We start from the raw sequence: 27376 nt of genomic DNA, 5'->3' as shown, positions 1-27376 counted from the left end.
AAAGAGCCTAGATCCAAGATTTGCTAGAAAGCTGGGGAAATTCCTAGGAAGGGAAAATTCTAAAACAGCACAGGAAGTACCTCAGGATTTAGAGGCAGGAATCACATAAAAAGTGAGAAGATCTCAAGAAAGGTTATAGGTCCAGTAAAATCTAGAAAAGATCTCACACCAGGAATTCCTGGAAAGATTATACATTCAGGAATACCTGCAAAGGCCAGGGAAATCCCAAAAAAACAGTCTAGATAATTGATTCCAGAAAGAAAGTGCTAGGAAATTCTTTGAGAAATTCTCAGTACAGTAAATCATAGCACAGGTCTCAATCTACGTGCTCCTGAGAAGGCTCTTGATCCAGAAAGTCCAGAAAAAAAAAAAAGTCATAGAAAACTCCAGATATTCCAGAAAAGTTTCTAATTTTTTTAGTATATTCTACTAAAAATGTACATTTTTACATTTCATCCCTTGACCTTAAAGCCAGTAACAGTTTCCATGTGGCCAAATCACTTCCCAGCTGAGCATTCCTGCACTGGAAAGGTAAATAGAAATGGAGTCTCTCTGATGAAGTTTCTTCATTACTCATCAAGAAGAGCTACAAAACCCCCCCAACAAATGTACAGGGACACCTGTGAGTTATTTTTTGTCATAGAAGCAATCCTGGTTAAGATTTCAAGTTTAACACTGACATAAACAGACTGGTGAGCTAATTTTGGGATCTGCAACTTGGGATAGGGTTTTTTTTTAGTCTGCCCTATTTAAGTTCTAATGTGATGAATACCATTGTCATGAGTAGGGTCTGTCACATCCCCACATATCCCATTTACACAGCTGGCCCCAACATTTAATCTCCTCAGGATCCAGTTCAGTCCCCTCCAGCTGCTTTGACTCAGTGCTGACAGTAACATTTCTCTGTGCAACAAGTGGCTCTGCCTCTCAGCACCAATTTATTAAGTAAGGAAACACCATTGTGAGACAATCCCTTTGCTGACCACAGCTGCACTAATCACTCCCTGTAAATAGAACGGCAGATGAGCAAAGCTTTGGACTTCTGGGCTGCTCATTATCTTCCAAGGATGTATTTTCTTCTGCAATCGCTGCCAAGTGTTAAGCAACAGCCTTTCCATCTTCTGCTCATACAATGAACTGGAAGATACCAATGATGTCGCTGAGAAAGTCCTCCCCAAAAGCACACAGGAGCTTTAAAAGGACTAAGCACAAACAGACCAAGGTCTCTGACAGCTGATTTCAGAAGGATGTATGAAAAGAGAGAAAAACCCCCACCTCAAGGTACAGGTACTTCAAAAGAAAACAATGCAATTTTCTTTTCTGGGGCAATATGGAAGATGGGCCATATGAGATCTAGAAAAATACAGTATCAATCAAATAAGGAGACATCAACTGAGAAAACAAACACATTCATTCATGAAGCATTTTGCCTTTAAATCAGCATTTCTCAGAGTTTGCTTATGTATTTTACACAGATCCACTCCTTTCGTCGTTTGCTGAATCATAATGATTCGAGAGAAAAGCTTTTCTAAGGACTAAGCTAAAGCAGAACTAGAGTCCTCCCAGCTTATGTGTACAGAATGCAGAAGAGCATCAGCATTCAGTATTAAAATAAAAACAGCCCATACATTAACTGCTATAGGGGGCTTTTCATGGCTACATTACAGATCCCAGTGAAACTCTCCAGAGTAAGAATTAAAAATTAGATGTTGATGAAAGAAGTCACCAAGAATAACAATAATTGTGTAAAATGAAATCTTGGTTTAATATACTCTATTTTGTACAAAACACACTAGGATTCTTTAGAACTGGGAAAAAAAGCCTTTCATATTTAACTTCACACTGTAGTTCACCACACCCTACTTTGGAAAACATACAATCCCGGAGTGCTCTCTAGTGGCTGCCAGTCAAAAAACCTCTGTAGGCTGTGCTCCCAAGCTTAAAAATACATAAAATAACCACAAATGTTCAGTTGCTCCTGACAAAGAGGATCAAACCCAGGGCACAGGGAGCCCCTCTGCAGCAGCTTCTAAAAACGGGCTTGAAAGATCTTTAGTTACAATTAATCAGAGCTGAGGTTTTGAATGTGAATAGAACAAACTGAACACAGTTGATGGTGATTAAGTGTATGAGGTGTCTCAGAAATGGCTATCAAAACGTGGGACCTTTTGACTCTTGAACAAACTCCTGCTGTGCCAGATTTCTTCCTCATCCTACAAATGGTGGTGTGAAGGGAAAACCATTCCCTTCTTCTCCATCTGGACTTTTCAGTTGTGGCTATCACGTTGCAAAATGGGTGCCTATTTTGGGCTATTAAAACTATCTTACTGTGCTTAAAACATCAGTCATAAAACAGGCCTGAGGCTTCTCCCTTTCCCGGAGTTTCCCACATCGCAGCGTCACAAGAGGACAACACAGTGCCCAGGGAAAATCCCAAGTCCTGGGAGGCTGAGAACAGGGATGATGCACGTGGAGAGCTGTGGTTCTCTGGGCTGACCCTCTCCAGGAAGTTCAGCAGGACACAGCCAGCAAATGCAGTGTACATTCCACATAAAACCCACAAAACCCTGCACATTCCACAGCCCAGCTGAAAGCAGGACAAAAAGGGACTGTTACGTTTCTTACTTGCATTTTTATCTTATGTGGAGATTCTTCTTAAAAAAAAAAAAAAAAAAAAAAAAAGAGGTACATTTTCAAAACTCAACAGGCAAATAGGCAAATATCTCTAAGAATTCCATGGTGTATGTATTGAGTACAGAAATAGAACAGGTCAGAATGCCCTGGGGGAAAGGCAAATTCTGGGAGCATCCAAGCCAACCATAGTGCTGAAATATGAAGCAGCCCAGACAACAACTGACCCACATTCCATGACAGTGCCAAGGCAGAGTGGGAGTGCAGGGAGCTGTACTCTGAAAAAAAATACCCTTGATTATTTTCAGAGTGGCACAACACTAAAACCTAGAAACAGGATTTCTCCTACCAGCAGTGTTGAACTTAACCTTGTGAACCAAGGAGATAATAAAATCAAGGAGCACGTCAGTATGATTTCCAGGAGTGGAAAGGGTGTGGACAGCTATACAAATGTTTCAAAGCAGAGGGAAAAAAAGAATCCATCAAACCTACCTTGTAAGTGAAACTGCAAACCCCAGAGTTGTGTGTCAGATGTTGGGAAGAACAACACCCTCGGCTGGAATAGCACTAAAGGATCAGTCCTGAAGGAAAACCAAACACAAATTCCAGTCTAGAACACAAGCTGCAAGGAGAAGAACTATTCACATTATGTTAAATGTGGTATTTTTGTGGGATCAAGGCTTAAAGATTTAGTCTCTTGTACAATGTCTTACTAATGAGAAGTTATATATTCGTATTTGTTCCTTCAGATGCATAAATAAAGGCTGGATGGCAAAATTACCCTTCAGAATAATTCAGTAATTCCCGTGGCTCTCTTGTAGGCACAGCAAGAATTTCCTCAGTGTTTCCTCAGTGGATTCTCTCAGCTCCATCAGATATTTATTCAGCCAAATAAAGAACAAATTGCTGAGTGTAAAACCACTACTAAAGGTCTGCAGCATCATCCATTAGCTCCAGGATTTCCTTGACAGCACAAAGGATTGCAGGCTGCCAATTATAATTAAATAGAGCTCCCAATGGTCTTAAGCAGAGCTCCTCATTGCCCTGGATAGGAAAATGCAGGTTAAATCCCAAGGGTAATATAAAATGGACCCAAAGCTGGTCCCAGGGACTGTGTTTTATGGAGTTGGATATATCTCTGTAAACAGTGTGTAGGTGACACTGGCACTGGGCAGAATGCACAAGCTGTGGCACTTTTACAGTGTCTCTGGTCTCCTTTTCAGGAAATCCAGTCGGAGCCCACATGAAAATTTAACAAATACATACTGTACCATTCAGATGCACATATATAACATCTTTACAAATGGAGAAAGAGATTGGTTTTGACAGCTTCAGTTCATGGTGCATTAATAAACAGAATTTTTGTAACAGCCATGAAGCCAAGGGAGAAAGAAAACAAAATGTTAAAATAATTCCTGACTTTGGAATGATTTTGAAGCAGCAAACCTACTGGCATCTTCCCTGACCGATCTAATTGGACTTATTTCCAGTTTATTCCTTCTGGGAGGGGAGAAAAAAACAACATCAGCAAAAAACCCCTGTTTGCCAATTTATTAAACAAGAGTATGCCTACCTAATTATAAATACCATGGTCATGCAATCCTTAGCTGCATGGACACCCATCTCCAACACACATGCTTAAAAAGGACAAGGAAGATTACTGAGAATTCATTCTTGTAAATAATTAATCGCGTATTTAGCAAAGATTTGTGCTCCAAGTCTCCATATTTCCCATTAGGTTAGAACAAAACATTTTTAGACTACATGTTAATAATAAAACAAAAATCTAGTTGTGCAAGTGGACCTTGAAACTTGAAGGACTTGGCCCTGCAGAAGTAATTTGTAGGAGAGAGAGACTTAAAATATCTGAGTGGTTCACAGATGATATTAAACTCACCTTGGGAATTCCTTTTCAATGCATTTTTTTGTGTCCAGCCCTAGAAAGACACAATTATATAAAAATGAGACGCTCATATAAGGGGCAAGTGAAAACAGCGGGACTCTTTGTAGAAACCATCTGACTTTTGGCCTCACTGGAAGAGTGTGCCAGGCCAGATCTGCACTGTACTTGTTGGATAAAGATGTTAAAGGGTTTGATCCCAAAATACATGAGATGCCAGCTGCATAGTCTGAAGGTGTTCTCCTGATGACAGTTTACTGCTGTTTGGAAGCAAAGTGCATTTTACAATAGCACAGAAATGTCCATGATGAAACGGTTCTGACTTTGTTGTAATAAGTGTCAGTCTCCAGCCTTGAGTCATGGAATAGAAGATCCATCTGATTCTGCCTTGGGCTAACTTTTCAGGCAAGAAGTTCACCAGTAGGACTGACCCCAGAGAAACAACCACTGCCTCTGTCCATCAGGTGAGTTGGGATTAAATTGCTGAGCAGCCTGACCTTCCAAAGCCTGCAGCAAGATGGCATTGACACCATTAAGAAACAGCACCCTGAACTGCAATACAGCAGGTGGGGAGCTGTCATGACACAACTGTCCAAAAAATTAACACTTCAACAGAAAAACAAGTTAGCTCAGTCTTTGCTGAAGAATGATTTCTCAAAAAGACTCTCTGCATCTGCAAAAGAGCAGAAGCACAGCCCCCACAGCAGTGATCTTAATGCACATACATATTTTGCCTAAATGAGGACGTAACCATCCCAAAGATTACTCTATCCCTGATGGATATAAAACTAAATAAGAGTTTTATTAGGGAATAATAATAATATGGGAACTGGAACCATGACTTTTGGGGAGTCATGTGATACACGACTTCAGCCTCAAAAAAGATACTGCTCTGCTAACCTGGACCTTGTTTATTGTGAGTTCCAATCAATTTGGTCTTTCATCCTCTTGTCTTCAGCTGCTGATCAACTCTAGACTTCCTAAATTTCCTTCAGTGTACTGAAGCCCAAGTTAGCTCCCAGTTATATGAGGTTGTACCTTCTGTGAGATGCTCATAAATTCTGAATATTATGATCTTCACTAGATTTCAGGTCCTCAGGAACTGCAAACTGTGACTTACTGGAGGAACCTCTGTCACTGATTTCATGTTTCCCTGGCCCCTAGAGTATTTTAACTTGCCAACAGCCAAATTTCTTGTGTATCATGGTCAGTGTGTGAAGCAGCAGCTGAAGTCCTGTGTTACCCAAGAAATGAAACTGATGGTGATAACAAAATGCCATTGAAGTAAATGTTGAAACGCCAACATGAATTGAATCAGAATTTTGCCCTGCAACTGCATCAAAGATTCCTCAGCTCTCATCCAATTAGCACAGAACACTTTTCCCTTTCCACTTCTGCTGACAACTGAATGATCTTCACTATTTGAATTAATTTGAAAAAATTACATGTCACAATTATTCCAGATTTGGCAGCAAGATGAGCTCTGACTCAGAATGTACTGTTTGCATGCAATACATAATAAAGAGAAATGGCATCTCTGATAAGGGCACAAGTTATCCAAACTCAAGTTGGATATTAGAAAAAGGCTCTTCCCCCAGAGGATGGTTGGGCACTGAACAGGCTCCCTAGGGCAGTGGGCACAGCACCAAGGCCGACAGAGCTCAAGGAGCATTTGGACGACACTCTCAGGCAGAGGGTGTGACTCTTGGGATGATCCTGTGCAGGGCTAAGAGTTGGACTTGATGATCCTTGTGGGTCCCTTCCAACTCGGCACATTCTGTCATTCTGATGGTCTTCCTTTCCATTTTTCCCCACCTCTTCCTCTCCTGTTTCTTCCCCTGTGAAACACCAGAGCGAGCTGTGACCCAAAGCCAGTGTGGAACTCAGCGCTTCCTACAACAGCTCGGGAGCATCACAGACCTTCAGTGTGAGTGTGCACACGAGGCCACCAATAAACAAATGCCTGATGCTTATTCATTTTTTATTTGCTTGCCATAGTAGAACAGCACCGTGCTTTGGAGGAGACGTTTCAGGTCTTTGTAGTGCCGAACTTGTGAGTGCTGGCTGACATTTCGTCTCTTCTCAGTGACACGCACGTATCGTCCTGACAAACACAGGCTCAAAATAGGCCCCGTGGCCTCTTTACAAAGAAAGCATCTGAGGGGAAAAAAAAAAAACATTAAAACCACAAAATAAATAGAGACAAGAGCCTTTTGAACATGGGAAGGGTCCTCTTTATTGTTACGGGGAGCACGCTGAACTACAGCGAGCTGGCAGGAAAAATCTCAAAAACTAGGTTAAGACAAGCACAAACAGAACAAGTGCTTTCTGTTGCTGCATCTAAGAAACTGCTCCTAGCAGGGCTATTTGTGCCTTGGCCATCAGAATAATTTGAACATGAAGGCTGATATTGGCAATCCAAATGCATCCTGGATTCGTTTTTCTAAACAACAACATGAAAAGAAACATCAGTTCTGCACAGAGGTCACGTGCAGCTTCAGACTAATGAAAATGAGGTTGTTTTAATATTCTGCTGATTCGAAAAAAAACAGCACTGACATGACTCACCTCTTTCCTTTCTCCTCAGGGGATCATTCCTTTCTAACACAAGTTTGGTTTTTTCTTTATATAACTAGCTCATAAAACTTGTGCATTCAGCTATCTGAGAAAAAACAAATTAATCAAACCATGCACACCATTTATATCCTTGCATTTTGTAAGTTTTTTTCAAGCAAAGTTGTATGAAATGGAAATGCATTGGTTTCCTTGTGCATCAAAATAAATATAATTAAATAAATTTTATTTTCCCTCTTGTGTTCCTTGTGTGGATATTTCATTTTAAGAAGTATTTTCCTGTAACTGAATGGATGCCAGTTGCAGAAATATCTGCTACTAAGCTAGAAAAATTTCATCATAACTTTTCATCATAAATATCAAAGGCTAGAAATCCTCTGAGAGAGAACTAAACATATCAGATCATTGTACTTTCTGGGAAAACGCTGCAAACTTGTTTACCACAAGACTGCTAGAGTGAGAAAATAAACCAAATAAAAAGATGGTCATGTTTCTACTAATAGTCATTCTGATCCTACAAATATTTTTGGTTGTGACACATCATATCAAGTAGTAAATGGAAACTTGAGGACTATTTTTCAGGTGCTTTGTACCCACAGGAAGAACCAGGCTTAGTTTCATTCCAATTTCAGAGGGATTTACAAATCAGTATCCTTGGAATACACTGATTAGTGCCTGCCTTTGTCAGCTTTGATTTAAGTCTGTGAAAATGCTCCATTCCTTTTGGTCTTTCAACATGAAGACCAGATTTTGCCTCACACAGATTCTTCCTCTCCAAAGCTCTCTTCCAGGAGGAATGCAGAGCCTACTTTAAGGTAAGGTAGTGAAAAGTGCAAATAGATTCATCATCATCATCATCATCATCATCATCATCATCATCATCATCATCATCATCATCATCATCATCATCACGCAACTTGAAAGTAAAAGACATGCAGATAATCAGACTTTTTACACAGGATGAGTTAGCACCATAGATTTAAATAATTTTACACTTTTTATTTTCTGGCACCCCCTCTCCCACACATGATGATGGCTCATTTGGGAAGAGAAAAGTGGCCCAGGAGCAGCTCCCTCAGCTGGCAGGAACCCACCTGGGAGTTATTCCCAGAATGAGTCTCTTGGTGCCTGGTTTGGCAAGAGGAAGAGAAAATGAAACACTTTATCAAAAGTGAAAACAGCAAGGCAGATTCCAGCATTGTTTGACCGTTTTCTACCAGACAATGTTTTTGTTCCAAAAGAACCCTGCAAAGTGTCCTTTATTGAGGCAACCAGTGTGTCAGCTGGTTAAAAATACATCCATCTCATCTGCTGTGCTTCTATAGCTACTGAAGCTGTCTTGAAGATGTTTTCTTGGGTTGAAAAATACTTTAGTATATTCAATCTTGTACAAATGTTTAAATCTGATATTGAGCTTTTCAACCCTACATTTTAAAAAAGAAATCAGTATCTATCATCTCAGAAGGCAGCTCTATATGGATTAATGCAAACAGACTTCCACAGAATTCACGAGAAACCATCAGCATTTTCTACCGTGACCTAAAAGCTCTATGGAGAAAAACCATTTAAAGCTTGCTACTTCCTCTCTTTTTTTGGGACTAAACATAGATTTGGCTCATTATCTCACTTGGCACCGTAATGTATTCCATTGCATGATGGCACAGCTTAGATTACACCACCACATGCTTCTTCTTCCTCAGGATCTACCTTATACACAGCAATAGGGGACAGTTCTCATTGAAAGAGAAACTCTTTGATATTTTACTTTAAACCTTTTGTTCAGTTTCTGTTCTCATGGCAATATTCCCCCTCATTAGATGCAGCACCTCAACCCAGCCATGGGTGGAGGTTACCCCAACAGCCACACTCAGCCTTTGTTCAAATGGAGTCTTGGAAGAATTTTCTTACCAAGCTCTACCATTATATGCAGACTCACTGACTTTTCTTCTTTCCCCAAAAGGCCACTACGTTGACCAAGCCTCAAGAGACACACAGCCCAAAGGTGACTCACAAAGAAGGTGTTTGAAACTTCTGCTTAAAGAAAAAAGGCAAACACACTTCTCAGTGTCACAGATGGGATGTACGTGGGGTAAAAACCCACCCAGCGACCCCACAGAGCTGCTTTGTTTGCACCTGCTTTGAGAAATGGCTAAAGCATATTTTCTTTAGATAAAGATAAGCAAAATGTTTTCCATGTATTTCTGGAGAAGCAGAGCAAGGCTCTTCTTGGTGGTGCCAAGTAATAGAGTAAGAGGCAATGAGCAGAAACTGGTGCACAGAAGTTCCACCTGAATATGAGGAAGAATTTCTTTATTGTGCAGGTAAGGTTGTGGAGTTCCCCTCACTGGAGACATTCCAGAACCACCTGGACACAATCCTGTGCCATGTACTCTGGGATGACCCTGCCTGAGCAAGGAGGTTGGACCAGATGACTCACTGTGTTCCCTTCCAACGTCACTCACTCACTCGGTCACTCTGTACGTGAATGAGGGACTGCACTAATGGAAATTTTTCTGGCACAAAGTTCCATCCCTAAAATTTTGCAAACTTATACCTGTCTAACCCCAGGAGCTTGCTCAGCTTCACATACAACCACTGCTCGAGTCAGCCTAAGGCCGTCGGTGAGTGTATTCCTTAGCACCAGTTTTGTACAAAGACAAACGCAGCGTTTAAGGCACTGCCCCGCCGTAAGAAACGAGGGGAGAAACCCACACGATCCCAAATGCCATCTGAGCATTCTACAGTACCGTACTGGGATAGTGATTAAAAAGTATCCCTGTGTTTTATAGGTCAAAACTCCAAGGAAACACGACCCACATCATCGGGATCAGCAAAGCAGCCCCGAGTTGCGCAGGATGGGGAGGAGTGACCTTGCATTTAAAGAAAAAACCCGTGAAACCAGATACTCACTTTAAACAAATTCCCAAACGGAGCTATTCAGTCGAGGTGGAATACCCCGTTTTCCCAGGGTATTTCCGTACGACACCTCCTTAGCCAAGAGCCCACCGCCCGGCCCAGCGCTACCTCGCCGGCTCCGCACAAGGTCCCGCCGGGCTGCGCGGGGGTCCCTGCGGAGCTGACACGGGCAGTGCGACCCCCGCGCGTTCTGCCGCGGGGGAACCGGCGTTTTCCGACCCTCCCCAGCACACCCTCCTCCTCCTCCTTCTCCTCCAGCCGCGGGTGGAGGCGGCAGCAGACCCCGAGCCCCGCGGTGCCTGAGGGTCGTGCAGCGAAGCGCCCCGAGAGTGGGGACGAGGTGGGCTCGGGGGGTCCCGGGGGTTTCCCCCCGCAAGCCGAGGGCGGGGCGGACCCTCCCCACGCCCCCCTCGCTGAGGGGCGGTCGGGGCGGGCCCCGCGCACCTGCGGAGCCCCCGCCTTTGTGCAGTGCAGGTGCGGCGCCCACCCCCCCCGCCGTGACGTCACACGGCCGCTCGCGGGGCACCATGGGAGAATCCCAATGTTTTCCAACGGATGCGCTCAGCAGCGCGGCTGCTTGAGGCGACTCCGGGAGCGACGCTCGGGGAAGGGGGCGTCCCGGGAAGGGGCGTCCCGGGAGGGGGCGGCGGCGGCGGGGGGCCGGGCCGGCGGCCCGCGCCCCTGCTCTTCCCCACCCCGGCTGGCAGCATGGCCCACCCCCCTGAGGCGCCCAGAGCTGCCCCCTGAGCTCCCCGTGCCGGCGGAGCGCCCGCCGCAGCCCTGCCGACGGCGCCGGGGAAGATGCTGCCGCGGCTGGTCCTGCCCGGCTGACGCCCCTTCGCCGCCGCCGCACCCCCGTCCCCATTGTCCCCCGGCCGCCTCCGGTTCCATGAGCGCCTCCTCCTCCCCCCTCCTCTGAGCTTCCCGCCCTCCACCTCATGGCTGCATCGGAAGAAGGGACCGGCTGCTTTCTCCCGCGAGGCAGGTCGCAGAGTGATCCCAGCATCCTCACCGACCCCGGGGAGCGCACAGGTAACTGCCCCGGCGGCGCTCGGGGGGCGGGCGGGGGCGCGCCGGGATCATCCGCCAATTTGTAGCTCGCCGGGCAGGGATTGGGAACATATTTCCTGCGGTAAGTGCTGAAATGATGCAGCCGCTTAGCTCCAAACGGGATTAGAGCGGAGCGCGTCCCGCGGCGATCGCAGTGTCCGCTCGCCGGGTGAGCGCGGGGGGCGCGGCCGGAGCCGAGTCCCGGCCGGGGGTCCCCGGGAACGCTCGAGCCCCCGCAGGGATGATTTATTACTTTGGAGGGGTGGGGGAAATGAGGGCTAATAAAGCAGGCTGTTTGCACGGGATCGCCATGGAGACAAGGGAAGCAGAGTCATAATTAAACGCTTTCTGCCCACAAGAAGGTAATTTTCACTTCATAGGGAGAAGCGTAATCTCCTTATGGAGACACAGAGGGTGGTGCTGAGGGGACACAGCCCAATCGTTAGGACAAATACAATATTGTGATGAGATTTTTTTTCTTCTTTAACAATGGCTAATGGTGTTTTCAGTTTAACTTCACTTTGAGGAGTAATTCTTAATGTCTGTTGGTGGTGACTCAGTAATTTCAGATTGTCATAATCTAAGCAATGATGACACCTTTTAGAAAAAAAAAACAACCAACAAACAGCTACATCACTTTGATGTGATGCGATTGCACGGGAAGGCACAACAACAAGCTGGAAGCAAAGGTTAAGAGCCAGTTTGCTCTCAGTTTCTCAGAATAGATGATGGTCACACAAGAGCTGGCAGGCTTCTTTATGAGGAAAGGGGTAACCAAAACAGCATAAAGACAATGAATGGGGTGTTGATCATCACTGCCCACTACACTGAATTCTGAGCCTGGAATCTTGGGGTTTGGGTCAGGCACTTTGAGCTTGCAAGAGACAGTCCCCGAATGCAATTTCGGGTTGAACTTTATTCCGGCCTTTCTCGGATTACTGAGTAAATAAAATATTCCAGGCTCTATTCACACACCTGCTCTATTGCTTCCTCCGGAGCCAATGAGGATATTAATATTTGTATCTATTTTACGTTCTTCTGTTTATTTGTCTTATCAAGCAATTCTGAGCACCTTGCTCTGGAGTGAAAGACAAATTAAATTAAGGCAAACAGTAGATGATTTATCTCTGATTACCAACTGTTCCAATACCACAAGTGAAGGGAACAAAGGACTCTTCTTACATGAACTGCTCGACTCACTCCCAAAGGGGCAATCTTGACTGAAAGAGGAATGTATGTTTCTGCCATTTGATTTCTGGAAGCAGAAGTGACTAATGAAAGGCAGGCATATGCAATCTCAGCTTTAATTCCTCTGTATTATTTTCTGCTAATTAATTATTTTGGCCTTCGTGAAATGCAACAAAGAAACTCCACAACATGTCCGACAAATAGACAAAGATATAAACATTATTATGCTTTTTGTTAGGGGAAAGAACTATTGAGACTAAGTAGCATTTTTCCCCCTAATACAGGCGTCAGGAGATAAACCAGTGTCCCACTGCAGAAACCAAACTAAAATACAAGAAAGGATGTCTTTTATAGTATTGTGTTATACAGACAATATGTGGAGAGAAACAAAAGGTGATAAATACATATGTTTTTTTGTTCAGGTAGGTATAAGTAGTCAGTAGCAGAAATAGCCCATTTGATGAGCTTTTCAGGTTTTTAATTTGTTTGTCAAATAGTGTTGAACATCTGTATGCCTCAAAATGATAATAAAATGAACATAAATGGATTAATTTAAATAAAATTTGCAGTGTTGTGAGTAATCATTATGAGAATTTCATAACATGGAATAAAATTTATACTATTGCAAGAATCATGTATGCTAGATGATGTAATTGTAATATTTACTTATTTTATTAACTTGGAAAATAACATTATCATTATCGTTATAATACCAACATAACCATTCACGGACTCCAAGTCCAAAGACAGATTCAGGAGCGTGAAATGATAGGGACAAAGTTTGTGTTTACATCCCAACCCTGCTCTCAGACAAACCATGTAGAGAAGTAACTGTGAACATGTAGGATTTAACTTAAAAACTGAATTAAATTTTATTAACGTTTAAGTCATGCATTTAAATCATACAGACAAATAAACCAATACCAAAATACGGATCACTGCAAAAACCATTCCTGCTTTTAGGTGGCATTTGAATGATGCCAAATTCCTGCTGGAGATGCACTCTTGCAACATTTTTTTTGAGTGCATGATGTGGTCGGGGATTATTCTGCACCAATTCATTTGGCTGTGTCTACTGAGGAAAGTATATGGAGGTAGAAAATGTGGAAATAAGTGGTGCCTTGGGTTCCTACTGGTGGTGGGGAGAATGCTGGGAATAGTATCAGAAAGATAAGAAGGAATAAAAGTGTCTTTGTTTTAATTGGAGCAGCTATTTTCTCCTTTAAGATAAAATCATACATTTCAGCCTGAGATTTAAGTGAACTATTTTATGGCCACTGAGCAGCATTTTATGAGAATTAGTAGAGTACAACAAAGACTGGACTTCATATTTGAGTCTGTTTAAGCTCACTGTCACACTGAGTGCAAGCCTTAAAAAAGGAATATGTCCTCAGTTTGAGGAGCACACGTCAAAATACTCGTCTTGCTTAGCTATAGGCTGTCTCCAGACCAAACTGTTGTTAAAAAAAGTGAATTTCATCTTTCTTATTCACAGAATCATAGAATGGTTTGGGTTGGAAGAAACCTTGCAGATCATCTTGTTCCACTCCTGCCCAAGGCAGGGACACCTTCCACTAGACCAGGTTGCTTTAAGCCCCATCCAACCTGGCCTCAAACATTTCCAGGGATGTCAAGAATTTCCTTATATCTTACATCTCATATGTCTTTCCCCTCCTCCATCTTTCCAGATAAGGATCGAGAGATAAAGGAGAGTCTAAAAAGAACAGATTTCAGTATCCCCATCTAACTGAGAGACAGTTGCACAAAGCCAAAATATTGCTCTCATTACATCCTTCCAGCAGTCACAGGCCATAGGAAAGATTGACAATCTCATTTGATTTGTAGTCATAAAAGAGAGGGCTGCACAGACTGAAGAAGAACACCGTGTCAAAACTCTGTATTACTTGAGCAGATACAGACAACCATGACAATGTGTGAAAACGTCACCCCCTCCCCTCCTTAATTTGGGGATAATCCATTTGGATTTGTGTAAGTGCACATTGGTGCCATCACGTTTTGCTCTCTGTGCTGCTACTGTTCCCTCCTGGCACCATGCAAGCAAAGAATGCTTCTTCAGGATGGGCATTTCTGAGTTCTCCAGCAGACCTTGCCAGTGGTCTGCTGTGTGTTCCTTCTCCTCCAGTGCAGAGTCTGTACCAAGGCAAAGAGCTGTTGTGGTGCAATTAGTAGTGTTAGATGCTGTTAACAGCTCTGTCATCGTAATTTCTTATTGTTCTCCCTGGAGAAGGCTGATGGAGGGGGCCCCTCAGCCTCTACACTATTTGCTGTGATGTGCTTCAAGTTCAGACAACTTAGAGCTATTTTAGAATAATTGTTCTAGTGATGTACAACTATGTCTGTGCCAGACACTAATTCCCCTTTTATTTCTGTTGATACCACGTGTGATCAGCAGCACTGTGCCCTGAAATAACTCAAGGAGAGAACAACTGCATAAGACTTAAAGCTCCTTCCTCACTGTTTGTAGTTACCATAATTCAAAAGTTCTGTAGCAGGAGACATCCTTGTAAGTGTTCTTCTAGGATGCTGAGAAGAGAATTGAAGTGGTTTTTTCCTTTTCCATCGTCTCTCTCTGGCCTGAAGGGTGACCTGAACCCAGCAGAGTCTCACAGGCAGTGTAAGGACTTAGCCCTCTACACAATGCCCATAGAAAATCCAGAGTCAATAAACACCAGGTATAGGAATACTCTTTACTACAGCTTTTTATTTCTTCTGTTTTAAAGCTGTAACCTACCCTGGATGGACTGTGCCACTCCACATGCCTGTCAGTGTTTTCTCTTAACTTTTTGGGGTTGATTGATGCTGCTAAAGATTTTAATGGACTCTTGTTACTGACATATTTGTTCCTTCAACAAATTTTCTCAGTTTGAGTAGTGTTAGGGAGCTTGGGAGCAATTGGGAAGCTGTGCTTTTCCACCTTAGCCATCATGGCACTGGAAAACTCAGAGATGTTGGAAGCTACTGGCAGGGAAGGTTTGGAAACTCAAAAGCCTATTAGAAGTGAAGTACAGGAGGTTTGGGCTGCAGATGCTTGTGGGGAGCAAAGAGAAGGCAAAGAGGACCAAGAGATACAAATGGAGTGCAGAAAGCTGGTGCCAGCTTTCTGAATCTGATCGAGTCCCTTTTGCTGCAAATCTATTCCTTCCAGGCTCGTAATTCAGAAAATCTTTTAAATGTGTGTGCTGAACTTCAAATATGGGCTTAAGACAAGGGAATTGATAGCAGAGGGACAGAGAAAGATGTTGTTGGTGCCCTGCCTGTCAGCTGGCTGGTGCTCTCATCCTTTTGCAGTCATTTGGATCACTGCTGCTTAACCAGGGACTTAAAGGCTTATCTGTGATGTCTTTAGTTGTTGCATAAATTTTCAAATTTGATCCCAGCACTTGAGCCACTCCACCTATAAAAAGTTGTTAGGGTTTTTTTTCCACCAGAAAGATTTGGTTTCCATTTGATTTTCCTATATCAACAAGTCTGTTCTGTTAACAGAGTTTGTTTTGCCTGCATTGTATTTCTTCTGAAACAAGAAGTGTACCCAGGTCTTCTACATCCTTCCCCCTATTAATTTATGAACAAAATTAAATAAGCTGGTCAGTGCTTTTGCTCCAGTTTATAACTGAACCCTCTGTTTAATGTGTATGAAACTTTGTGATGTTCTCTCACCCAAAGTCAGAATGTTCCTGTTCAAGCTCAACCCAAGGGCCTCCTGTAGAAACTTAGTGTGGGGAGTATACTCAGGAATACTCAGTAGAGACAAGAAACATGCAAGATAGTAGTTAATAACCCATTTCTTTTTACATTGAAATCCAAATTTAAGTCCTGTAGGCTTCCCAAGACATTTGTTATTTGTGTGAATGTAGAGTTTTTTATAATATGGCACCTGAAAAACCACCATATTACCAAGTACTACAATGAGAGGTCTATTTTAGGAAGTGGTCCACTGTTCTCTTGAGAAGGTCTTTTCATTTCTCATCAAATTCCCAGCCCCTTGCTGGTCTGATCTAACTGGAACCCCAAGTGATGCAGAGAAGCTTCCCTGGAAGCACAGAACTGCCTTTTTTCTCTGTCCTGCAGCAGAGAATCTCCTGTTACCCCAGCACCCCTCCTCCCTGGTCCATCACTCATCTCATACACTTGGCAGTTCTTCTCCAGCATTTTCCAGGAGGGGAGAGAGGAATCTCTGCATTTCTGGAGAGGAGAGTGGGCACAGTGTACTCTGGCAACCTGCATAGGTGGGACTTGGTAGATGTGGATTATGTTACTCCAAATGCATAATTTTGGTCCAGCACCCTCTTGGCTTGGTGACAGTGCTGGGATATCATTACACTCTGCACACTTAACACAAACTGCTTTATGCTGCTTGCCTGAGCATTTTACTTGCTGAAACCCTCCTTAGTTTGTTTTTTGGGATGCAAGAGAGAGCTCGGGGAAGTTATATTTTAATGCTACTTTTGCAGAAATTAAATGAGGTCAGTTAATAAGTATGCTACTCATGTTGAGGCTTGGTTTTAGGCTTTTCCAAGGTTTGACTGTTCCCAGTGTTTGGAGATTTGTATTTAGACAAATCTTAGAGTTCTGTAAAGGAAATACAGACCTTTAATTGGGAAAAAGAGTTTTACAGTTGTCTTTTCTCCTAAATCCCAAGTTGGCAGATAGTTTGAATGTTGATGAAAAGACACTTAAACCATTAAAACCTATTTATCCAAGAAGTGGAAATACTGATTATACACCATCATAACCTAGACTGGATTTATGGGAGTGAGGTCAGCATATCAGAAATGTCTGGTGTTGTTTTATGTTTGTCTCTTTAATACAGGCTTTATTTCAAAACAAAAGTAAACCCCAAATTTGATTGCACACCTTGAGTACAAATTACTTAATTTACACACATAAGAACTTGTGCACACAAGTAGTTGCTTCTCTGTGCAAATAAGATAAACTCATGTACGTCAAATAATAAAAAACTTCACCCTTTAACAATGAATGAAGATGGTTTAGGATTATTCATTCAATTAATGTTTGCACCACACTTTGAAAATGGAATTAGTTACATAATGCTGGGAGTAATATTTATCTGGAAATGTAACTGTACATTTTAGTGAATAGTTGAATAACAGTGTTAATCTTTCACGATCTTTAGTTTGGGAACTCTATTTCAGGACTGCCCAATTTGTGCTGTAATGAACAGGCTACACCGTTTATTTACTTATAACGTGGTGTTTTTTTAACCAAATTTTTGGCTTTTTGTTTTTAAAACTTAATGCATAGAATTAATTACACGGGCTTCTCTAAGCAGGTCAGATCTATAAATGCCAAGGGTAAGTAAAGCTAAATATGATACCTTGATTTTGCTGAAAAATGGAGGCAGAGTTTGTATGTAATACAATGGATTCTTTGTGCCCATTAAACCCCATACTTTTGTTTGAAATTCAAGTTGATTTATGGTCTAATGTATACACAATTTATATATGCCCCAGAGAAAACATCATATACCTGCTTGATGCAGGTCAATAGCTCCATGCTTGAGTCTGCATAAATATTTCAGTAAGATGATCTGAATCAAAGGGGATCTTACCCTGCTTTCTGTAGTACAGTAATTGTGTAATCACATGTGGGTCAGGAATGTGGACCTGTGATTAGAACTGAAGAAAGGCATGAAGCATGTCCTGACTGTTCATATAATGAAGTGTTAACTTCCTTAATCTAATTTTTTTTTTTTTTTTAACATCCTCAAACTGTTCTGCTGCTGCATAACCAGCAACTGGATGTAGATCACTGCATCACATCAAACCAGTGAAGCCTTCAACGTGTTCTGAGGGCTGCTCCATCCCTCAGGCCATGCACTCTTCTCTGTGCCTTGCCCATATTGATCTGTTTGGAATGGCTGTCACATCTCATTCAGTTCCTCACAGAAATCTGCATCTTATCTCTTCACCAGCCTGCACCAAACTTGGGTTTTTATGCTTATAGGAGCTTAAGAAATGCTCTGCTGGGTCAGGGCTGTGCTCTAGTCTAGGACTGTTCTTGATGCTGTTCAGGGAGTGGGTACTTGCCCAGCCTGGAAGTTTGAGCTGGAAGCAAATGAAAGGTGGGTGAGTGAACACATGTGAACTCCTAATGGAATGGTCAGGGTGAGTCTTGTGTGTCTGCCTTCAAATAACACACACGAGTGGTGATGCTTTGGGCAAGTTTGCTCAGCACCTAGAACCAGTCCTGCCCTCTTAAGGGAGCTCAGACAAAACATGAGTAGAAATCAGTCTCCAAGAGAGTTTCTTGGCTCCTGCAAGTACTTTTTAATTGTTTCATCATGAATGAGATGAATCTGTGTGGAATATTTAAATAGAGCAAACATGATAGTGTATGCAACACTGACTTAATTGGGTTTCTCTGAAGTTTATGCTTTGCAGATGGGACTTGGTAATTTTGTAAGCTCTGCATTTGTGATAGAAGAAAAAAAGTAGGGTGGTGGTTGTTTTTTTTTTTTTTTTTTTTTAAATATATTATAGGAGCTGTGTAGACTGGGAGCAGCTTTCTGGGATTGCAGGGGTTTCAAGGAGAAAAGCATCCTATTTTCAGATACAGCAGTTCAGCTTAACTTCAGCTTAAATGTTTCCTTCCCTGACAGTTGACTTTGCTCTATGTTCCAATGCCTAGAAGAAGAGAATAAGTGCTCATATTAGACTCCTAACTATGCAGAGAAAGCTCCAGAAAACAGTAAATGGAGCCTGGTCTTTCACTCATACAAATTCTCCACTTGTCCACCATAAGTTTTAAAAGCCTCGTTTCTTGTTTAACTCAAGAAAATGAACCAAAATATACCAAAAAAAAATGTAAATCCTGCCTAAACCCCTGATTCTCCTCAATCACAGGAGCACATATCAGCCATGGCCTGAGGCTGGTTGCCTTGGACCCTCACAGTAGTGGTTAACTTAACAGATGACATGATCAGAGCTGCATTTTCTTGAGGCAAACATAGGGAATGTGAACAACAGCTGTCAAGATGGATAGCAGAGGGACCTCTTAGTGTTGTGGTGTACATTTTCTGCTGTAATTCAACCAGAAGAATAAACTGAAAGGAAGCCAAGTAACATGTAAAAGTACAAAGAAGAGTCCTTCAAAAATCCAGAGTGTTGTGTGTGAATGAAAATGTGCTAAGAAGGGGCCCTAACTCAGAACAGACATTTATCCTGTATCTCTCTTCTTTAGTCCAAGGAAGAGTCATTGAAGACAACACAGGTTGATCTGGAACACTGGCATTCCTCCTGCCTCACTGAGTTGGTGTCTCCCTACATTCTCTTCTCGTCTTGTGAGACAGTAGAACTTATTTCTACTTATTTTTACTTTTCAGTCTGTTTTTTCTACTTTCCTGCCAACTACTCTGAGTCCATTCTATTAGTTTGCACTTTTCTCCTGCCTTGGCAAATGCAGGAGCTCCCTGCTCCAGGGGCCTTTCTCCCAAATGATTCTTCTGGAAATAAGATAGGTGTTGCTACTGTGACAACAGAGAAGCCAGCAAAGCCTGCCTTCCTACAGTTCCAGCATTTTCAGGCCTCAGTGAGATCTTAAACTGTTAAAAATCTCATTTATCAGATTTATGAGACTTATGACTTGAGATTGGTTCCTCTCTTGTCTAATGAAGTGTCAGACTGACTGAACTCCCTTCCCTTGAGGGCACTCGCAGCGTCTCTCCTGAGTGGATGCTTTGGTGTGTAAGCAAAACTCACCTCACACTGAGGCTTTTCCTCCAGGTGAGGCTTATGAGGGTCACTGGTGTCGTTTCTGATGAACTAAACCCTTTGTTGAAAGTTGCCAATAAGCTCCAAAGTTATTGTGGGTGACACGAGATGAAAAGTGGTTAAATAAACCTCGTTTCCGAAAGAATCTGAGAGCAAAAACCAGGAGAAGCTGTTTTCAGTAACTTGCTGTTCCATTTATATTTTTCTCGCTCTTGTTCTCCTAACACAACTTCTAGGATGTGTTTAGGGTTTATTCCAACACATCAAAGGTCTCTAGTTCTACCAACCTCTTCTAAAAAAACTGCACTGTGACCTGAAGCATTACTCATCTATCTTATTTGGGAGAGGAGATTTTATGTAATCAGCTAGTTTGTGTCCTGCACCTGCAAAAAATCTATTCTGCTTGCCATCCTGGGATTTAATATTTGTCTATTCATCTGGTTTTTTGAGGATTTTAAATATATTTTGCAGTTAACTTATTAAAAAATCAACAACAAGAAAAACCCCAACCAGGCCGCCAACCACCCCAACCCAAACAAAACCCAAGAGCTTTGCATTTTGAGACCATGGTTTGTTTGGCTGCTTTAATGAAGGAATTATGAAAGAGAGAAACTTCTGAATATATTTTTAGTGGTTTAGACATCATAAAATATCAGCAGAGAAATCCATCCAGACTTTCTGAATAGGTGTGTACAGAATGAAGTTTCCACTCCATCCAAAAGAGCAGATCTCTCACAAGGAGCATACACCTTTATAGATATTTTTTCATTTATTTTCTCATCCTATTAAAAGAAATTAAAGTCTACTTCTGGTGGGTTTAATTAATTAGTTTTTAATTCAAATTCCCCTTCTCCCTCAAGAAATTCCCATGTAATTTGCCAGCAGAGCATTGCAGGAATCTTTTTTAGATCTTGGTAGCTGAAGTAAAGTTGTCTGAGAACAAAAACTACTTTGGAGCAGATTAATCTAAATGTACATATCTAAGAAGCAAAAAACGTGGCAGTAGATAGATACCCTGATTCTTCAAAACTAACTTTCATTTGAAGTAGTTACTTGAAGAAAGAGAACTTTGGGTATTTACATCATGTTTTTTCAGAAATACTGATTTTTTTTAAGCAGAAGAAAAGTTTTTACATTAGTAATCTGATTTTTAGCCGGATAGTGTCTGTTAAAATGAAATCATGCCGACTTAGAAATGTCTTTTCTGACAGAAAGAGATGAAACTAAGCCTATCAGAACCAATGGGGATCCTGCAGTTTAGAGATTTTGTCGTTGTTATAGATCATAATATTCTCATAATACAACAGAGATTACAGAAATATGGCATAGTCTTATTTTGTCTGACATTGTAAAGAAAGAAAGACTTAAAGGATTAGTCTTGGTAACTTAGCAGTTCCTTTGCAACGTATTGTGATCTAATAGGAAATAATGCAGCACATTTCCTGAACATGAAATAAAGCCTCTGGTCAGAATCTCGTTAATGCCAGAAGTGATTTAAACCCAGCAAACAGGCCCAGTTCCCTGTCCCAGAAATGACAACACAAGATGTGACGCCTCGTACTCTAATGCTACAGAAGAGCATATCATGCATATGATTAAGATATGATTCAACTCGACTAATTCCTCAAGATTCACTTCTCTTCATTGTTAGAAACCCAAGGACAGCACAAGGAAGCAGGATTAGGTTTGAGATGGAAGCTGCTACTTTGACAGGGAATGAAACTACTTTCTTTTCCAAGGTCTGTTGAGAGGGCTGGGCTAAGGAGGCAAAGTTAAATGTTTTTTCCCCTCAAGTGGGCTGAACACCTAATTTACACATTCATTGGACACAAAGCCTCACTGACTGTGCTAACAAATCACATAATGAGGCATTTGCACACCCACACACATTTCTACACGTGCTGTTGCTCATCTTGCACCTGCAGTGGTGGTGAATAGATGTGTAATTGCATCTATGAGTTGTTGAAAGAGGCTACAGGCAAGGTCTGTGTAGCTGGAGTAAGCGGCTGCCTTTTTGCTTCACATTGCTGTGGTCGGCAGCTTTTTGGGAGCTGTTTTAGCACCGAAATCCTGCTCTGCCGTTATACAGCTCTCAAACACTTTTCCAAAGAGCCTGTACCGGCTCTACAGGTGTTGATCTTGAGTCATAAAAGTGTAGGGTAACTGCTCCACGGGCTCATGTCTCCTGCAGAGTTCAAAGCTGATGACACTGGGAGACTGATAAACCAAAGTTCAAGCATGCTCAGGTCTTGCAGCTAAAGGAGGTTGTTTAGAAGAGGTCAGAAAGTTGTACTAGGAGATTCCCCTGGGAATAACAAATATTATGTGCTGAAATCTGCAAAATTTGCCGTGCACGTGCTGCTGGTGGTGCTGTGTTTCCTGTCTTACAACTTCCGAGTCAGATATTGCGGTCCCTCGACACCAGAAATCAGTAACCCCATCTCAGAGGGGCCACTAAACACCCAAGTCATGTTCCAAACTCTGCATTCATGACTGTTCTTGTGAAATTTTGAATTATACCTTCTAAAGCCCAGTGTTTTTGTTCCCCCATTTCCCATGTAACATAGATCTGTGCAAAACCAGAATCATGGATAACCTGGGTGTTCTGGAACCTCCAGAAAAAGCACTGAGCTTCCTTTGTAGGCATTTTATCATTGCAACGAGCAGGACTGACCCAGTGCTCCTGCTCTCATCTTGTCATTAGGAGAGCTTTCAGGAGGCAGGACTTCAAAGCAACTCTTCCAAAAGGTCTGGAGTGGTTTTAAGCAGCTCTTTTATTTCCTTGTTGTTGTGCCCAAAACGCACTCTGCCCTCTGAGATGCAAAGAAAGCTCCATCTATCCCACTGCCATCTAAGTGTGCTTGAGGTGACAGCCTTGTTATTTAGGGTTATTTCTCATGACAGATGGGTTATTTACAGCAATTGTATCCCAAGGATGTACATAGTGTCATTTTCATAAATTGTGGGCAGCTTTGGGAACCTGAATATTGCATCGATTTCTTTACTCCTATCCATTTATCTACAAATCAGTGAATTGAAAGTGGCTCCAACATCAGATTTCAATAACACTGATGCTTGAATAGTAATTATATATTTTTTAGAGTTTTGTCTGAAATTTAACAGTTCTAACTATGCATTTTTAATGGACATTTCATATATGTGTTTGATGGCAATGACCATCAGTTTGTTTGGGGATAATGGGAACTCCCAGTTGCACATCTAAACCAGAGCATCACTGTAAAACTGTTGGCACAGTTGAAGTTCCTGGACGCTAAACTGTGATTCCCTTTCAGGTGTTGTGCTATCATATAATCCATATCCACTGAAAATTGATTTGACATCCATAATCACTATTTAATTGTAGTATCTCCTAAGAAGGCTATTTTATAGAAGTGAAGATAATGGCGTAGAACAAGTATATGGTTTTCTCTAATAAGCAAGTTATTCTGATTACCCTGTCCTAATAGCATAATTGCATTCTGTATGTTCTCTCCTCAGCAATAACTCTGGTAATTACAGTCTGCATGTGCTCCAGGTCCTGGGAGAGCAAGGGGGTGGGGTTTGGGGTTTTGCTGTTGTTGATGTTGTTGCTTTAATCTAAATTTCGAAAGTATTTGACTGGGTTTTTCTGCAGTGCAGCTCTGGGCAAGCTCTAGGGCAATCTATGGGATAAGAGAGAGTAGCCATCAGGTTTTATTAATTTGTCATTTTTCACCATTGCTGCCGAAAAAATAATGATTGCAGCCTTTGTTGGTGGAGGGAGGTGGGAAAAGGAGAGGTAAGGAGGGGATGGCAGCTATCACTGTTACCTTTATATTTGGTGTGTTTTCCTGTCAACTTATTGAGTGAAAAGCACAACCCAGTCTGGATTTCTGACATTTTCTTCCTTCATGGCTCTTGTCACTATAAATCTGTCCTCCCTGCAGTCACATTCTCAAACTAGCTCGGAGTGAGCTTCTGAGAGAGCGACCTAGAGCACCAATTTCACCCCTAATACCCATATATAAGAGGTTGCTCAAACTTCAGCTATATTTAGGAGTGAATTTCAGCTGATGAAGTACTACTGTAAGAGCTGTTCCTCTCAATTTAGAAGAGCCAAGAATGAAGCCATTTGGTCATCATAAGAGATGAGAACAAAGCTTTTAGATTCAAGAGGATTTAACTGTGGAACATTCTTGTAGAAGTGCTTGAACAAATCCAGTAGGATAGTCCTTAAGAAATAATACATAACCATCCTCATTTTCCAGTTTTTCCCACCAAAAGTTACTTTAACAGTTGTAATATTCTAGTCTTCCTCTCCCTGAAAAAGACTCCTGAAAACCCAACCCCAACCCAAGTTTAGTCTCCCAAAAAAGAGAAAACCCGGGCAATTATGTATGTTAGTAACTAAGTTATTGCTAATGGGTTTATGCAGAAAGTGTTCAAATACTCAGATCACAGACAGCATAAAAAAATCAGCCCTAGAACACCCCAGATTTGACAAGGCCCAATAACCCATCCTGATGATGTGACTGAGTTCTAATGGAAAGGACTGGAAGGACAAGCTCAGTGCTATTGCATGGGGAATTCTTGTTCCGTAAACAACCACCACCTCAGTTCTTCTGGGAATACTGCAGTCGCTCCAGGAAATAATACGGTTTGCAATTTGTTAGTTCATGAAATGCACTTTGTTTACTCTACAATAAGAGATTAATGAAATGGTCTGGGGTCTGAAACAGGATTTTTCAGCTCTCATAATTTTGCAGCTGATGTAACCATTCACCTGGAATTGTGATGCAGAGCAAGTAATTGCACAATAATGGCAATTACAGTAACTAACAGGCATAATGAAGTGCTTTGCATAGGCACTCATGGGATTTTTGTGCATGCAAATCATTCGTATATTTTGTACAAATTTTCTTCATTGTATGTAGAGGAACTCCCTTGTATGTTGTTGCCTATTTAATTTTGCACAGCATTTTGTGCTAAACATTCAAAGAATTCAAGCCCACAGTTCCCACTGAACTATATGTTATGACTGACTGACTGCTGAACCAGACTGGATGAATAATGATTTTTTTTTTTTCTCATCAAAGGCTGATTCTTTTGTCTAGCTGTCTGGTAGATCAAGGGCTGTCTTATTTACTAGAAATACACAAATTTTAACTGAACTTTGACAAAATCCCTTTGTGTGTCTTTGTGGCCTTTCTTGAGAATGTACCAGTGGGAAGAACTTACTGGAGCTGATAGCGCAGAGGCCAGAATTTGCCAGAGTGCTTTTCTTCCTTTGGCTTTGTGTCATTATTTCAATGTTCCTTTTTTCTTTTTATTTTTTTTTGGAGATTGAATAAGCCATGCTACTGCATGTCATTAAGCTTATCCACTTTGCCTTACTCTTGGTTTCTCCCCACCTGAGATGTGCCAATTCCTTTCCAGAGTGAGCCAGGCAGAGTCCCCCACGAGCCCACAGCTGCTGTGACTGTTTCTCTGGTAGGGTGAGGGCTTTTCTCTGTATGTCTTCACTTTTAGACAACTCTGATGAGGTCAGCCTTGAGGAATCTGCAGAACCCATTTCACTGTGAATTGAAAAAAAAGAAATGGGAAGGAATCCCCTACACTGGGAGAACCAGCTTGCAGAGGAGGACATTCCAGAAGGCTTTAGCTCCATCAGAGGGATGGTTTGGCAGTTCTGTAATGCACCTTAGACTTCTCTCAGGGAGCACAATGACTCACTGCAGAGGAGACAGAGCTAATGATGGTTGAAGAGTCCTAATGATGTGTTTTGTGTACAAACAAAATACAAATCCATTATATTCTGCTTTCATTTTATTAATTAGTTATTCATTACCCAATGCACTGTCTGTTAAGCTGCTCTAAAGCAATTCATAGTATCCTCCTGTTCCTTTTATCTGTAATAAATATGTCAGTCTCTGATTAAATGCCTGAGTGGTCAGAACATGTTTAGGGGATATGACATTGTCTACCTCTTCCCAGTATGACCCAAGGCTCTGATGACATAATTAAAGCATGCTCCAGTGGCCAGACCAGCTCCCCACAGAGTGCAGCCTCAGTGGGCTCGTCCAAAGTCATAAGGGTTATGATTCCACCTAAAATCAGCCACAGTGTCTCAATGTACACCCTCCAGGAGATCTCAGTGTGCTGATGTCTCAGAACTCCCCCAGTCAGCCTGTGCTGGGCTGAAGCATGTGGTAAACCCCAATAACAGTCTGTGGTTATGAAAATCACAAATTCTCATTTCACAGCGTTTGAAAATAGATGAAGTATTTAAATTCTCCCAAACAAGGTACCAAATGGTCGTGTTAGTCTGGGAACACACTCAAATGGTTCAATCTATTCTAATTTGGGTAATTTCTCCTAAAAATTATAGTGGTCTCTCCCATTTAACAAAATTAGGCAACATCTGTGCAAAGCAAGGTTTGAATAGCCAAGCATATGTTTTGCACACATGCAAATAAACTTAATTAAGAGTTACACTCAGTCATAGGGTGAACTGACACGAGGGATTTTACTAGGACTGAGCAGTGCCACTTGTATTTGGCTGCTGAAGTCAGACTGCACATTTTAAACACACAATCAAAGGCAATATGCAGATACAAAGTATGAAGGTGCAAAAGTATTACCCATCAGGAACTACTTACTCAGCTATAATGGATGGCATTGCATCTGACTAAAACAGGAAGGGCTGTAAAAATTTGGGTCATGCTATCACCTTAATTAGTAGCTCCTAATCTTGCTAAACTTACTGCCTTCTCAACCAGTCAAAAAACCTCCAGACTTTTGCCTCCAGTTCCCCAGTTGATCTGTAATAACTTTCAGATTGCATTTTATTTAAGTGGTGCTGACTTGAAACGTGAACAAGTTCTGTCCTTCTCAGGAAATACAGGAATAGCTAAAAATGCAAGTTGGAGAGAAAGTCCTCCCTGCTTCTTTTTATAGTCACAGTTTGAATTTCATGCATGGCAGTAGCTCTAAGGCACTGGAGCTATTAGATCATTTTTAGTTCTACCTTTTATGTGAGCTGTTTTAGAAGAGAGAAAAACCTACTCAGATATATTTAAAGATAAAAGCCAAACATGAAACACAGCATTTTGAATCAACTCATCAATGGCATCCACGAGCCAACTGCATCTAAACCAATCCCACAGAGCCTGGATCCACAGCCTGAACCTGTACAGCAAAGCCTGCCAGATTTAGTAGGGTGGGTAGTTTAATCCCCGTTGTAGCACAGGGATAATCACGTGTGCTTTGTTTTGTCATTAATTCACACCAATTTTTGCCAGTCTAGTGTTGGTGGCTTTATACTCAAACTGGGGCACAGCTGGAAGGGGAAGCCACTCAGTCCATGCAGTGGTTGACTGGTACCAAA

At 41.9% G+C, this 27376-nt stretch overlaps 1 protein-coding gene and 1 long non-coding RNA gene across 4 annotated transcripts in view; one reads left to right on the top strand and one right to left on the bottom strand.

Moving 5' to 3' along the window:
* Positions 1-10367, bottom strand: part of LOC114056447 — a 16028-nt gene extending 5661 nt beyond the window's left edge. Inside the window, exons 1-3 of one of the 3 annotated variants that reach the window (XR_003571003.1) lie at positions 7100-7247; positions 3124-3212; positions 1276-1353 (exon numbers count right to left, since the gene is read on the bottom strand). This is a non-coding gene — a long non-coding RNA (uncharacterized LOC114056447). Of the gene's footprint in view, positions 1-1275; positions 1354-3123; positions 3213-6443; positions 6689-6835; positions 6975-7099; positions 7248-10254 lie in introns of those variants that run through there. The other 2 variants (XR_003571004.1, XR_003571005.1) reach the window with 2 other exon arrangements.
* A 499-nt stretch (positions 10368-10866) lies between these two features.
* PHACTR3 (phosphatase and actin regulator 3) overlaps positions 10867-27376 on the top strand; it is a 96314-nt gene continuing 79804 nt past the window's right edge. Inside the window, exon 1 of the mRNA XM_027881642.1 lies at positions 10867-11053. Coding sequence (XP_027737443.1) covers positions 10960-11053 — 94 coding nt within the window. The 5' untranslated portion in view covers positions 10867-10959. The remainder of the gene's footprint in view (positions 11054-27376) is intronic.

The sequence above is a fragment of the Empidonax traillii genome, unplaced genomic scaffold (assembly GCF_003031625.1).
Source record: "Empidonax traillii isolate 1590-97213 ecotype Southwest subspecies unplaced genomic scaffold, ASM303162v1 scaffold91:size2966241, whole genome shotgun sequence".
NCBI lineage: Eukaryota > Metazoa > Chordata > Aves > Passeriformes > Tyrannidae > Empidonax > Empidonax traillii.
The sequence above is the reverse complement of the archived record's forward strand: the minus strand, read 5'-3'. Positions and strand labels throughout refer to the sequence as shown.